We start from the raw sequence: 27,508 nt of genomic DNA, 5'->3' as shown, positions 1-27,508 counted from the left end.
TTCATTTCATTGGCAACGCCTGTATTTGGACGTTAAATTCTTTTAACATTCCGAAGTTTAAACGTTAGCAAGCATGCATCGCATGATTCGATTCTCGGACACGTGAAGGTGCATGCTTAACACCTTTTGCGCAAGTGCGGCCCTTGAAAAGGTTGTTTTGGTTTTAGCGCGGTACCGCTTATAGTGCAGATATTTGCGATTCTGACTTACATTATAGGCGGTCTATGCTGTATGTGGTATTTCAAAAGCTTTTGAAGAAGACGACACGAGTTCACTTAGATCTCCCTTTTCAGACTTGACAACAAGCGTCCAGCAAGTTTTTTTGCTTGGACTTGAGAATTTCCCTCTCTCTTTTTCTTTTTTGTGACATTACGAGAACAATTATTGCACTCCCTTATGTTTCTCGTCTGTTTTGTAACAGGTTTAGTCATGAGTGGCACCTCATTTCACAAGCATATTTTATTAATTAAAAGTCATGAAGCACAAATTTACAGAACTAACCAACTGCGACAGCATCTCAGCATTTACTATTAGCCAATTTTGTTTTACATTTGCAAATCACGAATGACATTTCACCTTCAATATGACTAATTAGAAAGCAATGATTAAATGTTTAGAAAAATAACACAGTATTACTAGGACAACGTCTACAGTTTTAACATGCTTAAACGTTGCTAAATATATGTTATAAGGAAGACTGCAATGCTTCGCGACTCCCTTGAAACCGATTGTCACCTCGTGTAAAGCGGATGAAACAATGAACAATGAGAATTAGTAGCAGTATAGAAATGTATATTTACAGTCATGCGGACATTTTACAAAATTTTTACAATATTTCCTATCTTCTCCTTCCTGGACTCTTAGACCTTGATCTCCTAGTTTTGGACCTCCGCACTGGTGATGGACTTTTACTGTATGACCTGGAAGCAAAAGAATAATGAGATGCCATTAGGAAACAAGAAAAAGTGTTACAGACGGGTAAACACTGCAGTGAGAAATGGCCGCGAACCTGCATTGTGTTACACCATAAAAATGAAAAAGATGACAGGCTTTTATTCCAGTATAATAAAGGACAAAATGAAGATGGGCTGCGACACTGAAAGCAACATACGAAGTGAACATAACAGCCTATTATCCTGGTTCATCATACCCTCTGTCAATTTTGTGCCATAACACACAACATAATTGATAATTGGATGCAAATTAAAAGTTTCAGCATGTGACAACTTGTAGCTTTCAAGCATGGAAAAAGGTAAGTTATGCAACAATGTAAGTAAAACTTTCTATAACGATAACTCAGTCTCTATACTCAAGAAAATGAACAACAAAATATTGTGCCAGGACATCCACCTTCAATTTAAATAACACAGATTTGTTCCATATTCAGCATTATACATTTGCAAACAGCTGCTACTACACTCAAATCTCGATATAATGAACTAAATGAAAAATCATTTTGCAATAGATTAGGTGTTAGAAATATACCTTTATAATGAATTTTTAGATGATTGATTGATTGATATGTGGGGTTTAACGTCCTAAAACCACCATATGATTATGAGAGACGCCATAGTGGAGGGCTCCGGAAATTTTGACCACCTGGGGTTCTTTAACATGCACCCGAATCTGAGCACAATTTTTTTTTAGGTATAACAAACTAATTTTTGTGTATGATGCAACTTTGCTATAAAAAAGCATGAGCGTAGTTTAAAATCAGAGAGTTAGCGCTCTGTTTACACAGGCATAGTCAGGGTACCGTGCAACGAGTACAGCATTGATAGCACGACGGGCATGCTACAATTGTTTAAGAACCACTATCTGGATTGGCTATCAAGACGACTTGCTTTAACTGGCCTAGTTGAAAAAATAAACCGAATACTATACATTCCTGCATATGCAGCAGCCATAACTATTGGCCAAAAGACAATGCTGACAGCACCAGACACTTGTTTTCCTAGAAAAAGATATCACCTTAGGCAAGACATGAACGTGTCAATGTTTTTATGCTGCACTCCAATCTGGCTTCGTAACTACTGCTGTCAAAGTCGCTAGTCCATTAAAGTATCAACACATATACATAACAATTCATAAACTTCTTTGAAAAAACGAGCATCAGTACCTCGAGTCAAGTGCCCTAGCTCCAATAGATTGTGCCCAAATAATTGAAGGGTCAGTCATCAAGCTACATTGCAAATTCTGGTTAGAAATTTGATATGGCACGAGCAGAAAACGTCAGACACAAATCACAATTGTAATGGGTGTGACATGACAGAAAATTATAAAATAACATTCATCTTCCCCCTACACCCATATCTCATTACAACAAAGTTGCATCTTACATGAAAATTGGTTCGTTATATTCAAAAATTTGTTATAAAAGTTTATTTTTAACACTACATCTATTGCGATACCATTCATTTACTTCATTATAACCAATATTTTGTTATATCCGAGTTCATTATATTGAGGTTTGACTGTAGTACACCAAGTTGCCCTCATTAACAACATGTCCAAGTCCTACTCTTCTATGCTTCCACCACCCCTCATCGACCACCCTTATTCCATACGTTCATCAGCAGCTTTAAACGCTTCTCTATCTCAAACCACCTCACACTTGTTTGTCACAGCACTGAGCCTCGACCTCTAACGGGGTACGTCACGGGTGCATGTGCAATTCGGCAGTTTGAAAACTACCCCCCTGGTGGCTGAGCGTGGTACAGTCATGTGGTGCTCAGGGCAAGCTTTTTTTTTTTCTTTTTCAAAGCTTAAGCTTACTCTTACACTGGCCACATTAGCTTTCATATGTGTCATAGAACATCTAGGTGTGCGGTAAACTGCACGGTGAAGTATTTGCGATCCTGGCTGACTGCTTATCTTGGAGAACACACGTGGCGAGGAACAGTGGCATCGTCTTCGAAAATGCGCAGTGTTGATTGTGACGTGTAGTGTGCGTTGTCGCATCGAAGAATTTTACGGACGGTGAAACTGAGAATACTGTGCATGGTGTGTGCGGTGTGAGTGACGATGCGTCTTGTTTGTGAAAACCTTTGGCACTCGTTGTGGGCCAGCAACAGCAACTGTGTATGGACGAAGGTTCACGATTCGACATTTTAGCCTAGGTAAAAATGTGTTTGACGTGGACATCTGCGAGTGGGTACATTTCAGCGTTTGCGCTGCATGCAGAAAAAAAGGAAAGAAAGTGCACAATCTCCGGGTTGAAAGATACCACTACGCCTTGGCTATCAACATAATGCAGCATTGCCGAATCTGCACATATGCTTCTCCACGCTGAATATGCAAACCCAATAAAGGTATAACTCGTATTATCGGAGCCCTCATACGTCTTAAGGTGAGACGCAACCTTTGAAAACGAAAAAAAAAAAAATCGCAAAAAAATCGATTTTTGAGAAACCACACTCCAGGCAGTACGTGTCATTAACTACTTTTACTGCAAATATCAATGTCTAACTCCTCACAAAACTGTTTGAAATAAAGTTTACAACAAGCCACCGCAGCCCTCGAGCAACACAGGAGCGCTCAAAATGGCCCAACTTGGCGCAGTTACAGCTCCGCCATTTTGGTGCAGTTTTTTTTTGTGTGTGTGTGAATTCTTTTCCTGCCACACGTGGCAACGGCGGCAGCACAGGAGAGGAGCAAGCTGCTCATGATTGGAAGGTTCACGAGAGCTTTAAAGTTTCCCACGACAGAGACGCGCCGCCAGGATTGGGCGATGCATGCGCTCCTCAAGGACGAGAGGGACCCTGCGACTGCGATTGGCTGCTGCGCGCGATGACATCGGCCTCCCTAAGTGCGATCGCGTTGTCAAGTGTGCACTTGCGAACACAATTTCTGACGTGTAAAGAAAAAGAGGCAGCGGATCAACAACACGCTGCTGTTCAAAGAGAACTCAGCACTATGCCAGCGACGATGCGGGAATTCCTGGCAATGGAGCGCAATCAACGGAGTGCGACCTGGTCATTCAACGGGCAGCCGAGAAAGATTCACTGCACTTGAAGAAGACGAAGAAGAGATCCTTGGAGAATACGAAAAAGCGGCGAAAAAAGAGAGGGCCAAAGAACACCTCCAGTTATGCAGCAAGGTTGTTTAAAATTTGCATATGTGCCCAAAACTTTCAAATCTCGTATTCTCAATATGACTTTCTTTGCTAGTGAGACTCCCTGTTCCACCCATATCTGGAAAACCCTCATCCTATTTTCATGAATAGTTGCCGAGGGTGAGACAGCCCAATTTTTCAATATATTGTGTCTGTCACTTATGATACCTAATCAAAACTTGATTATTAATATCCCAATCACTAACACTTTGTGTCTGTTACAGTAAAAGCTCGTTAATTCGGATTTCATGGGACCGGAAAAACAGTCCGAATTAACTGAATGCCAAATTAACGGATGAATAAGGAAAACAACATTTAAAATCAAGCTGCAGAAGCATACCTTTATTTGTTAAAGTATTTTGTAATTGTCGTCTGCGTTTTCGCACAGATTCCGGCTGATATCTGCATTTTCGCACAGATTCCGGCTGACATCACAATTTTTCTTAACTGTTCCAAATGGCCAACAGCACGCAAGCTGTCGGGAGTGTTCAGGCAAGCGTCCTCTAATATTAACAGCGCCTCCGAGACTTCCCGTGAGGTGCGATGAGGTCGCGGCTGTATCTCCTCGCATGATTCTTCGTCGGAATCGTGGTCTTCATGGGCGCCCGTGACTTCATTAATAATCTCTTGATCGGTCAGGAGACCACTCGTGGCGACACCATGATCAATCACGATGTAGTCCTGAAAGGTCACATCTGTGGGAAGAACAGCGTCGAAAGTCGGGCAGTCATCGTCGGTGGACTCGGCTGACACCTCCTCGATGCCATCGTCAGCTACTGCTGCATGCTCAGGCCTCACAAAACCGCTGTGCCGAAAACAGTTGGCGATGACTTGCGGCGGAGTGTTTTTCCACACGTGGGCGATGATGTGCACTGCGTCGAGTAAGTCCACTTGATACAACTTTCCAGCTTCTGAGCATAGGATCATTCGCTCTAGCAGGTGCTTGCGGTACTTCGACTTCACGTAGCGAATGTTACCCTGGTCCATCGGCTGAAGAGCAGACGTAGTGTTGGGCGGCAAAAAAAACTACTTTGATGCTCTTCAGTTCGACTGTACAGTTATGGGCACTGCAGTTGTCAACAACCATAATTATCTTGCGGTCCTTCGACGTGAAGTGCTGGTCCAACTGATGCAGCCAGCCGCGAAAAATGTCCGATGTCATCCATGCCTTCCTGTTCGCTGTGTACTCGACAGGAAGGCTTTTGGCATTCTTAAAACAACGTGGCTTAAGCGCCTTCCCGACGACAAGTAGTGGCAAGTGCTCCGTGCCAGTCATATTGGCAACAAGAAGCACAGCTATCCTTTGCTTGCACTTCTTGCCATTAATGCACGCGTCTTCTTTGAAAGTCACCGTCTTGTCGGGCAGAGCTCTGAAAAATAGAGCAGTTTCATCTGCATTGAACACGTCACGTGGTTCATATGCAGCGATGTGCTCCAGCGGCTTCACATTTCTCCACTCGGTGGTCACGATTTCGTCAACACTGGCCTTTTCGCCGCACACACCCCTGAAGACAAGTTCGTGTCTCTCTCGAAACCTCAGAAACCACCCTTCTGATGCTTTGAACAATTCAATGTTCATCATTGCAGCGTACTTCTCACCTTGCGCCATGATGAGAGGTTCGCTCAAAGGCAGATGCGCGTTGCGACAGTCAGTAATCCACCAAAGCAAAGCTTCTTCGAGCTGGGGATGAGCTGCGGTTCACAACCGCTTTCTAGAGGCATGAAACTTCTTGCTTTTGAAGGCTTGTCGAATCTGTTGTTCATTTTTCACGTACGTTCTAAACGTGCTCCGCTTCACGTTGTACTTGGTCATAACCTGCTGTCACGATTCGCCGTTCTTCATTGCTTCCAAAATTGCCTCTTCAGTCGCCAAGTTCTTCGCGTCGTAGTTCTGCCGCTTTTTCGGCGTTGCCATCACTGTAGCGCACGATGGTGGTGGCATGCAAATACGGTCACAATGGAAGAAAAAGAGAACTCCGCAAGAAGGGATGGTTCCGACACGACAACACAAGGGAAAATGGCGTCGGAGGCACTGAGTGGAGATGAAAGAAGGCGCCGACGTTCGGTGACGCTGTGATCGCCTCCACTAGTCGATGATGATGGCGATGCCACTCAGGTTTCGATTTCACTGCAGTGGTGCCAGTGCTGCTTTATCACACTTTTGTGTAGCAGCAGCCGTCAGCATTCGTCCGAATTAAGCAGTGCGGAGCCGAATTCCGACGAAATAACGAAGGTTTGGTCCCAAAGATTAACATGCATTTTGGCCGGGACCAATAGAGCCGTCCGAATTATCTGAATTTCCAAATTAACAGGTGCCGAATTAACGAGCTTTTACTGTTTTTGTGATACCTAATCAAAACTTGATTATTACTGTAATTACTCGAATCTAACACGCACCTTTTTTCCTGTTAAGCGAGTTCATATATCGCATGCACGTTAGAATTCTGCCTATGTGTTTCCCATGGGCAGCACTTCGTACGTGTGCTGAGGAGTTCGTCATCTTGTAGTGCATTAGCATCGATGGCATGAAAGGGCCGACTCCAAAAACTTGAGTGCACTACGATGCCGCTTTTAAAAAAAAAGTCATCGTGTATGCAGAAACGGATAAAAATCGGGCCGCATCGCGGTCGTTCGGAGTTCCCAAAACGTGCGTGCGGGACTGGCAGAAACAAAAGCAGAAGATTGTCGACAGCAAACATTCACGCAAAGGCTTCAGTGGACCACAGCAGGGTCAGTTTATGCAAATCGAAGAGCTGCTCGGCGAGTATGTGATTGAGCAGTGAGCGGCACAGCGGCCCGTAACGACAGAACTGTTCCAAGTGCAGGCTACGCAGTTAGCCTTAGAAAAAGGGCTAATGCGGAGCCAGTTCCAAGTGAGCAAGTACTGGCCAACTAACTTTATGAGAAGGAAAGGCTTTTCCCTCCGAAGGTGAACGGGCATATGCGAAAAGTTTTGCAGAGGAATACGATGAAAAGCTTCACAGTTTTCAGAGGTTCGTCATAAACTTGCGGCAGAACAATGGTTACCTGCTTGGGCAAATTGGGAATGCCGATCAGACGCCTCTTTACTTCGACATGCCTGGCACCACAACCGTCGAGAAGAAGGGGGCGAAGCAAGTTCGCGTGCTGACATCGGTCCACGGTAAAACTACAGAGACGGCAATGCTCTGTTACACGTCAGACGGGCACAAGCTTCCCCCGTACCTCATATTTAAATGGAAGACGCTCTTGAAAGGAGTCGTTTTTTCGAGTGGTGTGATCGTGCGGGCCAGCGAGAAAAATGAGTGCGCGTTGCAATCGATGTCTTACTTTTTTTTTTCGTCGCGGAAATCGGGTGCGGGTTACAGTCGAGGGCGCGATAGAATCGAGTAGATACGGTAATATCCCAATCACCAACACTTAATTTGATTGTCTGCTAGAACTTTTCCTTAATAGGAGATGCGGGTTGAAAAACGTGAGTTTTTTTTTCAAAATTACCGATTTTTTATTTTTGCCTGTTTTGATAAGATTTGTACCTCTACAGTTATGAAAAAAATAATACGGGTCGAGACTTAACTAGAAACGCTTCAAAATTGCATCTAAAGAGCACAAGGTGCCGGTTAAAAAGTCGAAAGTGTGGAGTCTTCGAGCACCTTGCCACCGATAATACACCGCCGCTCGCCATTGTTGATCGCCTGAGTCGAAGAGTCGAGCCTCACTCTTCAAATAACAATAACAACAGTTTCTCTCGCTGATGCAGCGCAAGAAATAATAAAAAGAAGCACGCTCCTGCGCCTTTTTCGAGCGCCGCGACTGGTTTATCACATGGTACGAATCGAAGACCGTCATTGGCCGCTGCGCGCCTGTATGTGCTGTGAAACCTATTTGCGGGGTCCATGTCTTGTCGAGCAGCGCAGCTGAAGAATGCTTTTCTCGTGCAATTATCTCCGTTATGAATGAAAAAAGGCATTACTCGCAAGTGAAAGCCGTTGTGTGGCGCGCTCTGTAGGAATAGGCTTTTAGCAGCTGGTCTGACTTGCGGCAGTTGTTGGCTTGCAAAAGCCAACGCATCAGTCACTCACACCCGTCAGCCCGAAAGTTCGAGATGCGGCATTGGACGACATCAGCGCCGATCTTGAGAGGTCAAAAGAGCTTGCAGTGAGAGAACTTAGCAGGGACGACATTGCCATTATGTACGACGGTATGGGACACAAACATGGGTACAAAATGGCATGACACTGGACTTAGTTTGGATTTCACAGTCCTGTCGCACTTCTTCCTAGCTTGCAGTTGGCACAAGGCTCTGCCAGATGGAGAGGACGTTTGACAAACGTTTCATGGCCCAGTCTGTGAGCAAAATGTCTTTGAGGAGTCGACTCGAAAACGCCGAGGGACAAACTCATGGTGCTGGCGTATTTTAGTCGCAGTGGCCGCTACAAGAAGGATTGTTCTTTTTGGTGTGCAAATTTCATCTGATTTAAAAATATCTTTTATAAATAAAAACTCAATTTTAACTTTAAAACTAGTTTTTTTTTTTCAGAACACAAATTTTGTCAGTTTTTCCAATGTGCCCCTCCTTTTTCGGGCATTAGTGCTCGGATCTGCATGAAATTTTGCCCAAATTTTTTCCAAAGTATGACAAATGCAATTATCTAGTTTAAATTTCAATATTTTATTTTATAATAAAAAATTGTATGTATACCTTTACTAAGGTAGGCGAAATGTGGACTTTTTACATATGTTATTTTTCACGCGTATTACATATTTTGTATGTGCTTTCTAATTAGTTATTTGCACTCTACACTTCATTTGAAACCTTATGAACTATTATGGTTTACAGAACTTTAGGGATGAAAAGTGGGGGCAAAAGGGTTAAGGTTTTCACTTTGTCATGTTGCAGAGCTAAAAGTGTGTAACTTACAAGAAAACTAATTATATATTTGAAATGAGCGTAAAAATTTCCATAAACAGCTCAAGTTTCATTGCTTTAGGGTGAATATTAAAAAAAAAAGTGTCTTGGAGTAGCATCTCCCCTTAAGAAAATTAAAAAAGAAGAGCTCTGTTACCCCCCTGAGGTATCAATCTGAGAATAATCATAGTTAATTTCACAGTTCCAGCATCTTCTAGATGTTCTCCAGGCCTGGAATAAGAGAAACATGTGCACTATTCTGACATACCATCGTAACTAGAGAACCAGTGAACATAACTTCATGAAATTTTCTAGTAGTTCCAATGCATTTGCTATTAGTCTATCCTGAACATTTCATTGAGATATTTCAATAACACGTTAAAGAACCCCAGGTGGTCGAAATTTCCGGAGCCCTCCACTACGGCGTCTCTCATAATCATATGGTGGTTTTGGGATGTTAAACCCCACATATCAATAAGATATTTCAATAAGCAAAAAAGTTGGTATCTAATTAGCCTATCCTAAAAATTTCATTGAGATATTTCAATAAACAAAAAAGTTAGTATCTGATGGTAGCCTCTCTCCTTAATGGAAACAGCGGAGATTCTTGTTTCTTTTATACTTCGTGCCTTTACGGCTCAATCACTATGAAGAGTGCACATGAGAAGTTTATGTATCAACTTTACAGGAGCATTATAGGTATGGACACACATTGTAGGCGTGAAATGAACCAATATAACTGTGCAAGATATTATGTACAGTGGAACACTGAATATACGAACTCTCAGGGCACCATGCGAAACCGTCGTATAAAACGAGGATCATATGATTAGAAAACTAAGAATATAGGCAGTGACACAGCCTTGCCCCCCTAAAAGACAGGTACAGACTGCCTGAATAAGCCCAGGGCAGAGCCTTGTAACTCTGCAAGCAAGGCAGATTAAATCATTCTCGCCAGTAGCAGCAAATGACAGCATTACTTAGTCGGAGGAGGTGCGAGTGAATCTTAAGTCTCGAGCTTAAAAAAAAAAAAATAGAATGCAAAGTGCATTTTTCTACCGATGAACGAAGTTCTAAAATCCCCTACATGCGAAACAAAAACTTATTGCCAACAGCCTCGCGTCAGAAGAGTCTTACACAGTGTCAGCGCTATCACATAATGGCGAAGGACAACGAGTTTGCATGGAGTGCCTTCGTAAGTCACTCAGCTGTGCGCGATGTAATTAGTTGCTTTGTGAAGTGCAACGAGTGGTGCCCGCTCTCTATATGAATGTTAACATGAAGTGAAACTAATTTTGCATGATGAAAATAGATGTGTTGCACCCTTATGCGTGTGCAAGCCTGAGAATGTGAGAGGCACAAAGGCAGAAGAAGATCAGCAGTATGTCGACCCGGAACAGTGTCCACGGACCAAAAACATGAAAATATCAGCTCTTTGACCGGCTGAAGCTACCATATTTACTCGAAAGTAGGTCGGGCGCAAATATAGGTCATCCTTTACTTATAGTGTTCTACGAGAGAAAATAAAAATCAAATATAGGTTGACCAATGCTTTTCCTTTTTTTTCAGTTTAGAAAGAGACAAATTAATTGAAACGTAGCACACCTTTGTTTACACAACCTAGCGCCCTAATCACTGCCGGGGCCGCCATCTTGTCAGATGTGCAAGATGATGTCGTCATCGAATTTTTTGCAAGCAACCGCGACTTCCCTATAACGACGTCCTTGGTGCCCCTGCTACTGAAGCAAGACTGATAGTCGGGCTAGTTGGTGATACATTATGGGCGGCAACAGTGCACAAACTCACGGGACGAAGAGAAGGAACACAAACAAGGCTCTGGGCTGCGATTCAGAAGTAGTGCAGGCACCAGGCCAAACAAAGCTTCTATGAACAGGTGTGTCGCCTTCAGGTAGCCGGCTTCCCGATGCCTTTTATAACTTCTGTTTACAAAGGTCTGATACCTCAGATCAAGAAGGGAAAAAATAGTGTTAAAAAACAAGAGAGCTTAAAAAAATGTGCCACCATGCCCTACAAGCATAGAATAGCCCATGGACTACAATATGTGGCATCACAATATGATGTACAGGTACTATTCTCAGCAAGAAACAAATTAGAAAAATTGTGCCCTATGGTGAATAAAAAGCATGATGAAAGAGCTCCAGCCAAAATAAAGTCGGTGTAAAACACAGGGATGCTTCACTACTCTGTGTGCTATGGGTAGTGTAGAAATTCCCTAATGGGAGGACACAGGTCTTATAAGACCGAAAATCGCAAAAAAATGAACTTTTCGAAGCTGACATTTTCGGAATCTGTACCTATTTATGCACTTAAATGAGAAATTTATAGCTTCTTGCCTCATTATTTCTGGCGCAAAATCAATTTATAACACCCCTGTGAGATGAATGTGAGCACAAATAGACACTACAATCGTGCTTTTTCCGTGCCGAAGCGTTACCACTACACACAAGCTATCGTGGTCATCTTGGTCTCGTTTGGAAGGGTCGTTCTTCATTTTCAATTTCCCGCCACCGCTGGTTCATTTTTCTCATTGGTATTTTTGCGAAAACGCGTGATCGAGAAGCACCAGCGCACGATTCTAATGGCTGCTTGAGGCACGTGACAAAACCTAGGCATCCGATTGGCCAAGTGGCGTTTCCGGTGTCTGCTTCACTATCGTGACGCGCATGGAGATGGACCATTTCGTAATGGTGCTGTCGGCTACCTGCTACAGTAAAGAAGTCTCGCGCCACACTAATTAATGAAGCGGGTGTGGCGATCGCTCGTTCGCTTTGAACTTCAGAAAGAGACCTGCTATGGCTCAGGACGAGGATAACGAACTCGCAGCGGTCAACAGCAGTCACCGAGTCACCAGTGTAGGCCTAGCTCAGGTACGAGCCGGTCGGTTGCCGACGACATCACTGAAAGCGGCCGTGTTTTGCAGCCTCATCAGTTTAGAGGAAGGCAAATGAAAAGCAGAAGTGAAGCTATGAGAGATATAAATTTATACAGCGACGGAACGAAGCACAGTCTTATCGCTAAGCTCGCCGATGCCGCGGTCCCCCGCGCCTGACGGAACAGCTCGCTTGTGTGTGAACTGCATGACGGGTCGTCAGAGTGGAGTACACTGTGCATCGACGAACAACAGAAAATGAATCTGTTCGCGATGAACGTGCTTGCCGCCTGCGCAATGGAGGCTACTGGCAACACGCAGACTGCTTTTAACGACCTGTTTGCAACGATGTAGGGGTCTCCACTCGAAAATGCGGCAGTCTTACGTGAAAAGAAAACTATCACGATCGGCACTAATGCAGCCTCTAAAGCGAATGCACAAATTTGGTTCGTGACGTCTACGTGTAACTCATTCTAGACAAGCCGAAAAACATCGTGTCATTCGGCGGATCGCAGATGACGCGTGCACATTTGTCACACATCGGCGTCAGTACCGTCACCGAACAGATAAGCGGCCTGGTCGTCAGACGAGCACACAGTGACAACTTGCAGCAGGACTTGAAGAAACGACATGCTCATGCAAACAATCTGTCCGATTACATGCCCGGTGCATATCAACTGACTACAAGTATGTGTGTCACGATTTTCTTTTGTCTCGAAACTGAAAAATGAAGTTTTAACAGTATTTTTCTTGGAACACAGATCGACTTTCCTGAAACACTTTCCTTGTTTGCTTGTTCTGTGAAACTTGACCTAGGACAGCTAGAGCTGTAATTATTTCGGCACAATGTAGCTACATGTGCACAAAAAAGAACTCTGAGAGCCGGTTTTTAATGTGTGCCTCCAATTTATCTATTTGGATATAACTCTTTTTGTTCTTGGTTCCATACAATGAACTTCATTGTGCTGTAATCCGAGAAGTACTTGTTCAATTTTTTATCAGCTTGCAGCGTTGCACTCCTTAGGCTTTCTAGTATCCATATATATGTTAATGACTTTGTAACTTAGAGTACATACATCTTTACAGTTGAAAGTGTTAGAGTGTTAGAATTCTTTTTTTTTTCTTTATTTTTTCAAAATGTCGATTTTGTACATCCTGCATGGCGATTCCTGCAATATATCAGAAACTATTACAGATAGCAGAATTATTTTTGTAACATGAAACTATATGTTTGAAGCACACAACATAGGAAGCAGACTTTAATTTGTCTTGATGCAAGTTTTTAAAATTAGTTTTTTGTGTGACCACAACATGGCCACATTCAGAGCTATGAAGTTTAGTGTACTGTAATGTAAGAAATAATGACCCATTCAAAAAGTGCTTCCTATGTTGTATGTCTTATGCTTTCTACTGTTAATTCCTGTCATTTGTAAACTTTTGTCTGGTGGCTATTTTTCTATTGTGGTAAGACCAATAGATATTGTTATCTTGATTATTGAATGAACTAATGATGCTACAGAAAAAATACCCAGATTTTTAGAGTCAGGAGAACAAACCAAGTAAGCATGCCAATTCTCATCACATTCGGTTAAAAAAAGATGAGATATCCATAGACCCATGTCCCCTCTTATCATGTAAAAAAGTGTGTATCAGGTGTCTCTATGTACGGCTAAAAGAACACTTCGGAACCTTCAAGGCCTGCACATATGCGAATCTGCCTTTGCACTGCCACACGTGTGGGTGCACGCCTTTGTTCAATAAACCAACAGCACTCTTCGAACATAGTGATCAGGTGACAAGAAAACTTGTGGAAGCATTCTACATCAAAAGAGAAGGGGAGTCCTGCGTTAGTAAAACATCGATATCTTAACATGAAAAAGAAGAAATCCTTATCAGCAGCATGTTTGTTTGAATTTATCTTTGTCGCGCCTGTGCAGTGACCTGCAGCATAAAATTGTTAATGATGTCGACACAGTCCCTCGCTGGCCCCTCTGAGCATGTTCTGTATGTTATATGTGTTCAGATAATTTGTATATTTCAAAAAATCTTCAGTTGAGAGCAGTGCTCGTTTGTGTCCCTTCTCTTCACCCCGAGAGTTTGTGCGCTGTTACCGCCCATAAAGTCCCCGCTACTGATTGCTGGGCCCCGAAAGGTACGAAGCCAACATTTGCACGCAAACAGACGGTCCCACTGTTTTCTGCAACCCCTAGTCGGCTCATTCACGCAGAACTCGCACTGCATGGCACAATTGCTCGAGTCCTCAGTAAAAAGTATCACTTAGCACTTTAAGAGCTCTGTTGACAAGACATCGTCGCAACCGCACACAACCAAATGGTAGTGGTCGTAATTAGAAGAAGGCGCCTAATTTCTGCAGCCCTGTAGGGAGCACGGTGCAGCGCCTATAGCAAATGCGACCCCCCCCCCCCCCATCACACCGATCGTACCATGAACAAAGCACGAGGCGGCGAGGCCTCAGGCCGATACCTAAAAAAATAGTAGATTTCATCGCAAACACGGTGGAGCGGCTGCATTTCGCAGGGGCGGTACACGATTATTGCATGAATAACTTTTTTGTAAATTTTTTAGGTAGTCGGAAAGGAGAACGGGGCTATTTTTTTCAGATTTTATGGTATATAACATGCGTATACAGCAGGAACCGCTTAAAGAACAGCTGGCATGGCAGTTGACCGCCATAACCTTGGCGTTATTGGTTGGTTTAATGGTGAATATAAGTCAAAATTCTTTGGTCACGAATATAGATCGATAGCTGGTTATGAACAACATTTTTGAAAAAAAAAAAGTAGACCTATATTCGAATAAATACAATACTCTGTGTGACTAGATCTTGACTAGGTAATGACCCCGGATACGCATACACACAATTAAAGCGTATGTAGAAGCGCATGATCTTCCAGAATGAATTTTACATTATAAAAAGTCTCCGTCTCTACTTTTCCAATCGTCAACCAAGGGGAAAGCAAGTTGATATTGTTCACTCGTGATCATTTGGTTGACATTTCATTCGAGGAGGGGGTGCTTTTTCTTTTGGACAGAATCTGAAAGTCATTGCAAGATGCGGGGTCGGTGTAAAACTGTTTCGTATAATTAAGGTTTTCAATAGATTATTTCTATGGGGATTTGGCAAGGACCAAACTGATTCATCGTAAAATGCGGGTTGTCGCGAAAGTGGGGGACACATAATTGATGTTCTACTATATATAAATAATTTATCAGGTTAAAAACACCACAAGTATTTAGTGGGTTATGAGAAATGCAGGGGCAGAAGTTCGCTATAATTTTCTTGGAGATTCGTTATCTTCTCAGCCTAATGCAAGACAAAAAGTGTTTCCTTGTTTTTTTTTGTTTTTCTTTTTTTTCCAGTTCTGATTAGCATTTTGCACAATGAGTGAGAACATCATCCGTGACCTCGCGCGCAGAGGCTCGGAACCATGCTGCCACCAATGCTTTGCTTTGTTTAAAACTGAATTGCACATGCCACACGTTTACATCCAGGCTATGCAAATATTTTCAAAAGCACCAGACATCGTGAACATGCAGAATGTTCGCTTTTGAAGATTTTTTTATGGCTGCCATTTACGACGAGCAAATTTCGACATGCTAACCTAACATAACCATGCATTTAAAGGCAGCGGCCCTTCCTTTTAAAAACTGGGACCATAGAAAATAGCAATGCACAAATTTCAGCCAACTGATTGTAGACACACGCAGCGCTACAACGCAGAAAGATCTTGCCGGCACAACCTTCTTCCCAATGAGCACCTGCTCTGGGGAAGGGGATGGTGAACTAGCTGTCCGCAGTAACGTCACACTGTCTCTATTGGCATAAGTCTATTGAATTTCCTCAAGTTGATAGCACCATTCCCAAACCCAGAGTCTTAGAATAGCATCTGTAGTGTCCAAAAACACATCGTTTGAAACCCAAGCCAGTGGATATGCAACCAAAACCATTACAAACTAGTCGAGCTAACCTTTTAGAGGTGACAAGCCGTGGTGACCGATGATGTTTGTGATGGTGGTGCTTCTCCCGCAACGGTGACCGGGAGGTGTCTCTGCCATGCCGATGGTGGCGATGACGGTGCTTGGTGGGGGAACGTGACCGGTGGCGGGACTTGGACGAGGACTTGTGCGACCTGTGGCGTGGGGAAACCATTTCTGCGGATGGGGCCCTGTCACTGCTTTGCTCCCTCGAGGAGTTTGCCGAAGGTGAAGCAGGAAGCGAGTCGGTGGGAGCTCGTGAAAGGTCGGCAAGCCTGCAGGTTGCAAAAGGCATGCTCATGAGGGACTTCTAAATGCTTTACGAGCAAATGTACAGTAGACTCTCGTTAAAGGAAAATTGAAGTGACCGTGAATGTTCCATTTAACAGCAGCTCCGTTTACTGAGAGAAGTGCAGGGGCGTCGAATGCAAGTACGACACCAATCTTATCAGAGGCAGTTGTTCCACTTAAGCAGTAGTTCTGTTAAACATATTTCCATTTACTGAGAGCGAACTAAGTACCAAGAGTGCTATACACACAATTTAATTAACTTAAACCTCGATATAACGAATGCCAATATAACAAAATATCGGTTACAACAAAGTAAATTAAATAGTCTTGCATTAGATATTGTGTTGAGAATAAACCTTTATAACAAATTTTCGGATTATATCGAACCTATTTTCATGTAAGAGGCAACTTTGCTATAATATGTAACTTCATTATAATGAGGCATGACTTATGAGGATGCCGCACTGATCAAATTATAATTCAGACAAAATAGCCACTTAGGCATAATAAGCTTTTGAAGCAGGAGACAATATGAAGCGAGAGACAATATGTAATGCCCAAATATGATGCAGTTATGGAGAGTATGCCATACATAATGGCTGCAAAGTTGCTAGAGGCAAATGACAGCCTATTGTCATAATGTTGTGACAGGGTCGAACGACCCAACTCAAGCACTTGAGGTTCATCAAAAATCGTTCTCACTCTACGCTTTTTCGATAGAAGTGCACAAACCCTTGGCTGCCCGAAATCCTTATCCCTCGCTCCATCTGTTCCGGTTTCAAGTAAAATCAAAGCTAAAGAAGCTTGCTTGCTTACTCTTTCAAAGAGAGATGTGATTCGGAAAAAAAAAATTCTTTAACCACTAGCCTAAAGCAAATAATTTTTTGCTGTTTACATAAGTTTTATGCAGATTTCAAATACGGAATCAGTTTTATATTAGGTTGAATCGTTTTAGTTTAGTTTAGTTTTTTACCATGAAAATTTGTTAAATTCAGCTTTTCTTTATTAATAATTATGAGTCAATAATGGCTCACATTACTGCACATTAAGAGTAAATAGTAAATAACCATCAAGAAAGGTATGTATAGTACATTTAAATGACCATAAAAAACTATATTATGAGAATCATTAAATGTCAGCCAATACTGATTGCTTGCATTAGTTCGTAATAACTATATTTATATAGTATCACGCTTTAAAAGAGATAATTGCACTCTTGACATGTGAAGAACTACCGTATTTATTCGCATAATCCTCCCACTTTTTTTGCTGAAAAACCGATGCAAAGTTGGAGGGTGCGAGAATTACGAGGGGAAAACTTTTTTTGAATACGTACATAGCGAAAAAGAGAACGAAGTGGCCACGAATCGGGATTCTCACACCAGCAACTAACAGCAAGCTTTAAGAAGTACTAATTAAAACTTACCTCAACAATAAAAGGAGAGGTTTAACACAAGACAAGATTTATTTGAGACACAAAAAGTGGAAGCAAATAGTCGAGAACTAGAATACCATTCGCAAAGCTTGTGAACGTTGCGGGTGTAGCGGTAGTGTTCGTCGCTCAACAGGAGCCCTCAAAAGGTAAGCGTAGGATGTCAGTATTGGGCTGATGGCCATTTAACAGAATCGTCCGCAGTTTCCTTCTGTATAAATCCCAGTTTTAGGCACACGGTAGGACCAAGCGTCTTGGTGGCTTGCAGCTGCAGTCACCAGTAGCGAACACAAAACTCGTAGACTCCGGAGGGCCTACTGGCAGCCCTGTTGCCGTAGTTTAGTGCATGATCTATCACTTTCAACTTGAAAGCAGCCGTGTAGCTTCAGTATTGCCTCAAAACATGACAAGATTACCGACACAACATACAAAACACACCGCAATGCGCACTGGCCACTTCGGCTAGGCTTAAATTGAATTGAATCTCTGTGCCATAGTACGCTTGATGGTTAAGAGATGGCGCGTGCCATCATCATCAGTGGCTGGAACGAGCACACGACATTACTGCGACAGTTTTCGGGGGTGCGATAATTACTCGAGGAAAAAAGAAATCGTATTTTTGTTGGGCGATGTGGGAGGTGCGAGAATTATGCGAGTGCGAGGATTACGCGAGTAAATATGGTATGTGGCAAAGGTCTTATCTTCATCTGACCATCAAAAGTACTAAAAATATGACGTGTAAACTCAAGAAGTTACCCAAAATTGCATCTAAAAAAAAAAAACACGCATATTAAACAGAACTCAAAGCTCATCTGTGTAGCAATGATATACTTCTTAATCTGATTTCCTGTACCATGAGAGCTTGCAAATCATGGTTATATTGAGCACATGGCTTTAGTGAACTCCTCATGCGAAATGCAAAGGCAAGCAGCCAGGGAACAATTTCCGGGGGAGCCTAGACAATGAGCCCTTTTAAGTTTTTTTTATAGCCCCTTTGTGCTTTTTAGAAGCGACTTTAGCCTCCTTCGAGCTTAATTTAAACCTTGATTTTTTTTTGTCATGAAAGTAGAGATACTAAACTTGTGGAAGCAATCAGAAACAAAAATTAAATTTTGGAAGAAAGCTTGCTTCTTTCTAAGTCGTATCTCCCCTAAAGAGTGGCGCATATTGCAGTGAGAAAGCATACGCAGTCGACGTGCGATTTCCCAGACCCTCAAGGCGAACATATCCAGAAAACAGGGCAGTCCGGACGAAAGGATGAAAGCGAAAATGCACCTTTTTAGTAGGTATTTTTTGCTGACGAAGAGGGTCACGGCAGGAATACAAGATTTTAATTGCAATTTAGCGAATGCATTGTTTGAATGGCTATGAAAAGAGCAGTTTATATTAAGAACAAAACAAAAAAAAGGAGAAAAAAAATCTAATGTGACCGGCACTACCGCGTTTGTAAACACTTTGGCACAAAAAAGTAGCTTCTTTTCGTTTGCACGGTATTTCACTTGTCCGCGATTACGCCAGCCTTACTTTCAACTAATACCACCCTGTTGCTGTACACCTATGACAGTGTCATCATTGCTTGTGTCAACTTCAAGCTCGTTGGCCGTGTAAGCGCTGCCTGTTCAATCCCGGTGTCTGAGTCATCGGAATCCTCCGTAACTTGAGGAATTATTTCATTATTGGTCAATTCCGCACACAGCTCAAGGCCTTTGTCCGCATCGATGAAGCGTTTAAAGGTTATCCCTGCTGAAATTGAAAACCGGCAGCGTGCAGCTTGTCGAAGGCAACATCCATGGGTGGAAAAGTTAATCGCACATGCTTTCCACTTTGGGTGAGACGGCCAGTCTCGGCATCCAGTAGAAGCTCGTGTGGTGAAAACAGTTGTGGAGGGTCTGTTATATAACCGCCTTCCACGAGTTCCAACGGCAGACCTTAGGTCAGCAGCATAGCTTTTGCCACTGTCGGAGCACAACACCATGCGGCTGTGGCCAGAACTTTGACTAAGCTACGGCTGGCAAGGGATCGGCGTGTGATACATAGCGGCTATGGCAGCCATGGCCATAGCCACACCTTCAATGCGTGTATGGTGGGTTCGAGGCTACAAACACAATAAATGGAACGGTGTCGATAGTGACTTAGAGTCTGCGGTTAGCGGTAAAAAGTCCAGAAAATCAGATGGCGAAAGCTATGAACATCCGCAATTTTGGACACTGACTCTATGGGGAACTTGACAGTGCCACAGATGGAGTCCAGGAAATCAGGCATGTCTAGAATTTCGGGCATCCGAGAAATCGGACGCCACCTGTAGTATATATGAAGAATCTTTCCAGCAGTGCCTGACAACAGAATTCAAAGGGTTAGACAGTGTGCCTCTAAATGTCTCGCACAATTACTGCATGAATCTTTTCAGACACCACAACTTAATTTTCTTTAAGTGCAGCTGAAAAGACGCCGACGGAGAGAGAATTCCGACCTGTTTGATGGTTCCTTCGGTGTAGAAGTAGCACTAGAACCCTTGGAGCTCTCGCGTTGATGTCTAGCTTGCGTCGCCGAGACGAAGCCCCCGGCACCAGCATCTTGTGAATCTTTGATCATGCTGAGGAATTTGGCAAGGCGCTTCTTTCGTTCCAGCTGTAGCTGCCGAGCAGGGGAGAGCCGGTCCTCTGACGACGCACCGTCTGAAAATGGAGGAACACAGCTACATTGCTGGCATGAGGTTTCACTATAGAAAGAAGCCAAATAAAGACCTAGCATTGCTACAGGTATCGGAGGGCCGCAAGGCGCATGAATGGATTTGGATGTGGTCTTGCGAACAAGTTCGAACCTCAAGCAATACTTGCAACAGCAAAATTTTGTGAAGGTTCTTTTGCAAACTTTAGATCTTGTAATTGCTGCTTTTTTCCGTAATTTTTGTCATCATGCAAATCGGGTCAGAACTTGAAAACAAATGCAGTGCAACTTCGATAAGTATACGGAAGGCCCAGGCGAGTGCCATCTATTGATCTCCTGTATTTGTCGAAGTCGTGCTGCATTTGAGCATGGACCAGCTCACCCCAGCCAAGCTATTATTGGTTAGAATTCAGATCGCAACAACATAACTTCATTCTATATGTATATTTCTTATAGTTCTAACCATTTTACTGATGTAAAACTACGTTCATTCCTATAACAATTACCAGCACCACAACTACCAAAAAAGGACGGTAAGAAGAAGAAACAAGCATCTTGCTTCTCCTTCACCAACTCGCTGAAATCTTGTTGCTATTATTGGTTTCCAACAAGACGTGTTGTTAAAGAGCTCTAACTCGAACTCCACTGATCCCTACCAAAATGCTTATCCTTGGCGACCTTCTCCACCGCTTTCGCAGGCTCCTCGACGGGTGCAGCAACGGACGGTGCAGCCGGTGCAGCCGGTGCAGCAGAGGCTGCGACTTCAGTCGGTTCCTCGGAGTCCGATTCGGAAGCATTAAGTGGCAACCGCTTTTTGTCCTTTCCTTCCGAATCCTTCAGCTTGAGTGAGAAACTCACAGGACCTGTGTGGAAGCATTTAAGCACACAAGAATGTTGCAAAATGAGCTGGCAGCAACGCTTTAACTGTGCAACACAAACATACCGTACTAGTATAAGCATAAGCAGGGACCAACAATATGAATTTGCATCAAGCCAATGAATGAATGAGTAAGGCCATGGCTTGTGGTTGTTTTTAACTGAAGTGAACTTACCAAGAACTAGAGAAGAGTGAGAGTGCATGGAATTAATATGCTGCCAATGGGAACTGAGAGAAAAAAACATTCTCATTTTAAAAAGAGAGACGCTGAAACCGCAACCTGCTCATTGTGCACGTGATGCTCTACATTCAAACCTAGATATAACAAACTCATATATAACAAACTACCTGTTATTACGAAGTAAATGAAAAATTGGCTTGCAATAGCTGTGGTGTTAAAATATATCTTTATAACAAGTTTTCGGATATAACTAAGTCATTTTCGTGTATGATGCAACTTTAGTAGGTATCTACTACAAGGCCTGTGTGTGCTAGTACCATACAGTGCTGTAGTGCAATGCACTAGAATGTAGCATTCGGGCAACACTTAAGGGGCATTCACACTAAGGAAGTGAAGCAAAAACTAAAGGGCTAGAGTAGCCGGAAAACTCCCGACTGCGTGTGTCAAAGATGTTCACATTCGTTCTGCCCCTTCCCACCGCCACTGCCGTCGCTACCTTGAGAGTTGATTCGATTTTGCCAGTTTCTGAGGTTTCTAATTTGATTTTGCCGGTTTCTGAGTACCAAGTTCTAGTCATTCTCGCAAAGTCCTGAGAAAAAACAGCTCTCACCTTTTCAAACGTTGTTTTGAGAGATGCACCACCAGAAACGACACGAGTGATTGCACCAGCAGGGGCGGTGACAGATTCAATTGGCTGTACACCAAAGTGAGACACTTTGGGGCATGACAACTAGAGTTAAACCCCTATATAAGAGGCATGCTCCAGGCACCAGTTCTTGTCTTTTATATGAGATGTCTTTTATAAGCAGGGTACCTTGTATGTGTTTTCTTATCAACTCGTATTTTACTGTAAGCACAATGCTGTGTCTTATACCCATTTGTTCCTTATATCAGTGTCTCCTATAAAGGGATTGAACTGTAATCCAAATTTCATCTAATTACGGAGTTCTCCCCAATCGTAATCAAAACCAGGCTCTTGATGAACGCACCCTTGTTGAGGCCATCATGCTTCATCGTGCTACGTAGGTAGTTTGCGATTTGAGCTGATGCAAGCCACCGCTGACGCCTTTGTCGCCATGTTGAATCTGCGGCCGACTGGTTAGATCACTTGGTTTGATCTAGCGCAGCCAAAAGCGATGAAGAAAAAACGGACCCGCTTTTGCGTGACGGAAAATTCGGTTTCGAATCAATTTTGGCGCACCAGGCGCGCGGCGTGGTTTTCTGGCTTTTTTGGCGGGGAAACGAACCAGTTTCCAAAGAGTTCCGCCCCTTTCGCTCTCTTCGAGGCAAAGTGTAAATGCGCCCTAATCTTTTAAAGAATTATGCCAAGCTATTTTTAAATATGATTTCCCATGTTGACAGTCACTACCTAAATACCAATTAACTAGTTGAAGCTTCTACAATGCAACACCTTGCTGTTTAAAGTTCATTATAAAGTTTAATAAATCTATGCTACTGTGCCAGTGCATATGCATCTGTCAGCATAAAGCAAAGTGAAATTTTACAATATAGTTTTTCCCATCTTATCTCATTTTCATTTTCCCATCTATATACCAAGGATGCCTCCATCACCAAGCTTTTCATTGATTTGAATGATATGTGGGCTTTAAACGTCTCAAAATGATTACGAGAGAGGCTGTAGTGGAGGGCCCTGGAAACTTCGACCACCTGGGGTTTTTTAACGTGCACTCAAATCTGAGCCCACCGGCCTATAGCATTTTCGCTTTCATCGATATTGCAGACGCCGCATCCAAAATTCGATACCGTGACCTAGGGGTCAGCAACCACTGACCATCGCTACACCACTGCGGCGGGGCATCACCACACCATTCATTGAAAAGAATACTCCAATGCAGACTACAGTGCAACCTGTTATCAGGTTCCACAAATATGCTTGAAATGCTTTTAACGATATTCTTTTATAATACATAGCACTACATTCAGTCCCCAAAACACACCTCGGAAAATAAACACGCTATTGATCAACTGATGCAACCGCATTTTCGAAGGCAGAAATTAAGTTTCCACTGGCTGACACGACAACACAAGGTTTCACATCAGACATATATCATCATACATCGCCCCAACAAACTGCTTACCTTTGACATAATTACTGTCACTGGGAGTCGAGAACCCTGGCTGGGAACTGGTGTCGTTACTGTCAATGTTGGAGAAGGGAGAGTCCGCCCGAGAAAGGCCGTTGTCCGTGCCAACGCTGAGGCCGTTCTCTAATTTGGGACCCACCACGTCGTAGCGCTCCTGAGTCGGCTCCGCAACATCACCCGTTGAGGGAGTCTTGCCAGCGTCGTCGGCGGGTCCGAGTTTGTCCTTCGATGCCGCCTCTACGACACTTGACTCCTGCTGTTTTTGCTGCTGAGCTCGCTCATTGAGGTACGTCTGCTTCTTGTGCAGGTAGTACTGGTGGTATTCGTGGTCGGGCAGCAGGAACTCGAAGCGCTTGTCACCTAGTGAATAAGAATGTCATGCCAAGACTTAGTTAGCACCGTCTCGAGATCACGAGCAGAAACAATTGTAGTTGTCCTCAAACTCCCTTGTGTCGGGCATGTCTAGTAGCAGCCTACTGATACATCTTATTGTAATTACAGTGGACTCCTCTTAAATGGAACTCGAAGGGGCAAGAAAATTTGTTCCATTTTTGAGAAGTTTTATTTAAGCAAAGCCCACAAATCGAATGAAATATGACTTTATTTCAAAAGCACCAACTGTGACTGACTGAACAGAAACATTTTGAAGTATACAATACTACTATAGTACTAGAAAAAAAATGTTTATAATATTGCTGATTCGGAAAAAATGAGGTGATAACAATTTTCTTGGCCTTGTTCAAGCACTTTCTCACACTGTAGAAGTGCATTACTGAAAGGCTGGGCAGGAACTCTGTGCCACCATCGTGTTCAACGTAGCGCTGCAACAGGATGACAGCATCTCTTGCTGCACTGTCAGCCACTGAAACGGGCTCGGGATCACAAACTATCTTATTACCACTTGAGCACAAGTTCTCATCTGGAACTTCAGCTATAGGTTCCTCACGGCTGTCCTCAAGTTCACGACAAGACATCGATCGCTGCTCCGTGTGCCCGGACATGTGCAATCGCTGGGTTGGTTTGGCTAGACTAGCTTTGGCATTTGTTTCATGGTTGCTAGACTGCCATATTCGCTTCCGTTATTCATGGATTTTGCCCGTTTCAGTTTCATTTAATAGATGCAAGCTAAAAAAGCGTTCCGATTACCCGAAACTTTTTATCATTACATATATAGAAGACCAACCAAACAGTTGTCACGAGATAGTTTTGTTTAATGGGAGTCCACTGTATATGAACACTCTTGACGAGCTTCTGCAATAACATCCTCCCATGCATTGTATGTTATACAGTTGAAACCCGCAATAACGAAATCAGCAGGAAAAGCACGAAATTTCGCTCTTGTGGGAATTCCATTGGCGCGAGAATGTAGCAGAAAAGACATGGAATTAAGAAAAAAACACATTTTATTTCCAAAACTCAGTAAGTTTACTTTGGCGGGCCTTACCATGCAGCAATTTCATGCCTCTCGACTCCACTGTAAGAAATAGTTCATCGCCACGTCGTCATCGTGCTCGTTGAAAAACAAGTGAATTGTGTCGAAGGCATTCAGCACATCCTGCGAACTTGTTTTCTCTGGCTGCTTCGGTCGTTGCTCATCGGATCGGCCGCCTCGCACAGCTACTGACAATGGCTTCATCAGTAACTTCCTCGCGCATGACGACGCCTTCGTCGGCGCAAACGAACTCTTGGACACTGAGGCCATCGGGAATCTCGTTTGCCACGGCAAGTTCGCCCCATGCACTGGTCAGTGACGACGGCACTGCGCTGTTACCAGAACTGTCATCAAGTGGGCCTACAAGCGAACCTTCTTCCAGTTCCTCTGAATCAGTGCGTGATGCCTGCGGAGTGACAAGGCTGGCGTGTGTGAAGCGATTCGTTATCACGGCTGGACTCATTGCAATCCATGCAGTGGCGATCATCTCTAGCACCATAAACAAGTCCACATCAGTGGGCCACTTCATATGTATATTTAGCAGCAAATGATGAATCAGCCTCTCTCCATAAGCGCACTTCATGCTGCAATTAACTCCCTGATCGAGAGGCTGCAGCACCAAAGTGTAGTTGGGTGGAAAGAACACCATACGCCTGTTTCTGAGCTGTACGTTGACGTGATGGGCACTACAGTTGTCGAGAAGAAGGCAGACCGACCTGTTCGCCTTCTGCATGTTGGCATCGAAGGACTGGAGCCAGCTGCTAAAAATAGCCTGCGTCATCCACGACTTCCACGCGGTGTAGGTTACTGGCAGCCTGCGATTCCCCTTGAAACAGCGGGCTTCTTGCTCCTGCCAATAACGAGCAGTGGCCGTTTATCTTTGCCATCCATGTTGGCGCACAATAAAATCGTCACACGCCGCTTGCTGTGCTTGCCACTGCGGCACTCCTGGCCTTTAAAGTCCAAGGTCTTGGACGGCAGCATTTCATAAAACAGTGTCGTTTCATCGGCATTACATATGTCCGAGGGCTTGTACTGGCCGCGCAGTTCTTTGTTGCTCAGCAGTCACAACGACGTCACCGTGTCGACGGCTGCTGCCTCCCCAGAGATAACTTTGGCCACGATGTCGTGGAGAGCTTTGAAACGGCTCAGCCAGCCGGGACTCGCCTCAAGGGGGGACATGGTTCTTAGGGCTCTCTCATTTATTTTTGAACCAAGTGTGACAGAAGTTGGCATGCTTACTTAGTTTGTTCTCCGGATTCTAAATATGTAGTTATTTTTTCTGTAGCTTCGTTAGTTAATTAAATAATCAAGATAACAATTTTTATTGTTCTTACCATAAAAGAAAATTAACCACCTGTCAAAAATTTATAAATACCATAGGGATTGACAGTAGAAAACATAAGACATGCAACATAAAAAGCACTTTTCTGAATGGGTCATTATTTCTTACTTTACAATACACTAAACTTCACAGCCCTGAATGCGGCCATTGTGTGGTCACACAAAAAACTAGTTTGAAAAACTTGCATCAAAGAAATCAAAATCTGCTTCCTATGTTGTGTGCTCCAAACATATAGCTTCATGCTGCAAAATAAAATATTCTGCTATCTGTAATAGTTTCAGATATATTGCAGTAAATTTCACGCAAGGTTTACAAAATTGCCATTTTGAGAAAATGAAGAAAACAAACATTCTAACATTTTTAACTGTAAAAATGTATGCACTTATAATTACGTAGCCATTGACATATAAATGAATGCTAGAAAGCCTAAGGAGTGCAATGCTGCAAGGTGATCGAAAATTGAACCGAGTACTTCTCGAATTACAGCATAGTCAAGTTCATTGCATGTAACCAAATACAAAAACTTTTATATTAAAATAAAAAAAAATGAAGCTGCTCATTAAAGATAGGCCCCCAGCATTGTTTTTTGTGCACATTTAGCTACATTGTGCAAAAACAATTACAGCTCTAGCTGTCCTAGGTCCACCTTTAACGAACAAGCAAAAGAAAGTGGTCACAATCTGTGCTTCGAGAATAATGCTGTTAAAACTTAATTTCGCCATTCCCAGGGAAAGATATCATGGCACACATACTTTTAGTTAGTTAATATGCACCGGGAATGTAATAGGACTGATTGTTTGTACGAGCGTGTCGTTTCTTCTAGTCCTGTAGCAAGTTGTTGCCGTGTGCTCGTCGGCCGCGAAGCCGCTTATCAGTTTGGTGAGTGTACTGACCGCGATGTGCGACAAATGTGCGTGCGCCATTCACGATCTATCGAATAACGCGGCGATGTTTTCCAGCTTGTCCAGAATAAGTTACCCGTAAGTGTCGCGAACCAAAGTTGCTCCCTCGCTCATCAATTTGGAGGCTACACGAGTGCCGAGGTGTTAGTTTCCTTTTCTTGTAAGACTGCCGTATTTTCGAGCAGAGATCGCGACAAGACAACGTTGCAAACATGTCGTTAAAAGCAGTCTACCTGCTGCCAGTAGCCTCCATTGTGAGGGCCGTGAGCATGTTCACTGTGAACGGATTGACTTTCTGTTGTTGGTCGACGCGCGGCGTACTCCACTCTGACGACCCGTCGCGCAGTTCAAGGTCCATTCGTCAGGCGGAAGGAACCACAACATCGGT

At 43.3% G+C, this 27,508-nt stretch overlaps 1 protein-coding gene across 1 annotated transcript in view; it reads right to left on the bottom strand.

Annotated features, from left to right (window-relative positions):
* Positions 1–775: 775 nt before the first annotated feature.
* Positions 776–27,508, bottom strand: part of LOC142788359 (splicing factor, suppressor of white-apricot homolog) — an 85,816-nt gene continuing 59,083 nt past the window's right edge. Inside the window, exons 9-13 of the mRNA XM_075884919.1 lie at positions 23,436–23,801; positions 20,935–21,141; positions 20,082–20,286; positions 15,882–16,163; positions 776–920 (exon numbers count right to left, since the gene is read on the bottom strand). Of these exons, the coding sequence (XP_075741034.1) occupies positions 839–920; positions 15,882–16,163; positions 20,082–20,286; positions 20,935–21,141; positions 23,436–23,801 (1,142 nt within the window). The 3' untranslated portion in view covers positions 776–838. The remainder of the gene's footprint in view (positions 921–15,881; positions 16,164–20,081; positions 20,287–20,934; positions 21,142–23,435; positions 23,802–27,508) is intronic.

The sequence above is a fragment of the Rhipicephalus microplus genome, unplaced genomic scaffold (assembly GCF_043290135.1).
Source record: "Rhipicephalus microplus isolate Deutch F79 unplaced genomic scaffold, USDA_Rmic scaffold_56, whole genome shotgun sequence".
Taxonomy (NCBI): Eukaryota; Metazoa; Arthropoda; class Arachnida; order Ixodida; family Ixodidae; genus Rhipicephalus; species Rhipicephalus microplus.
This window is presented reverse-complemented; position numbering and strand designations above follow the sequence as displayed.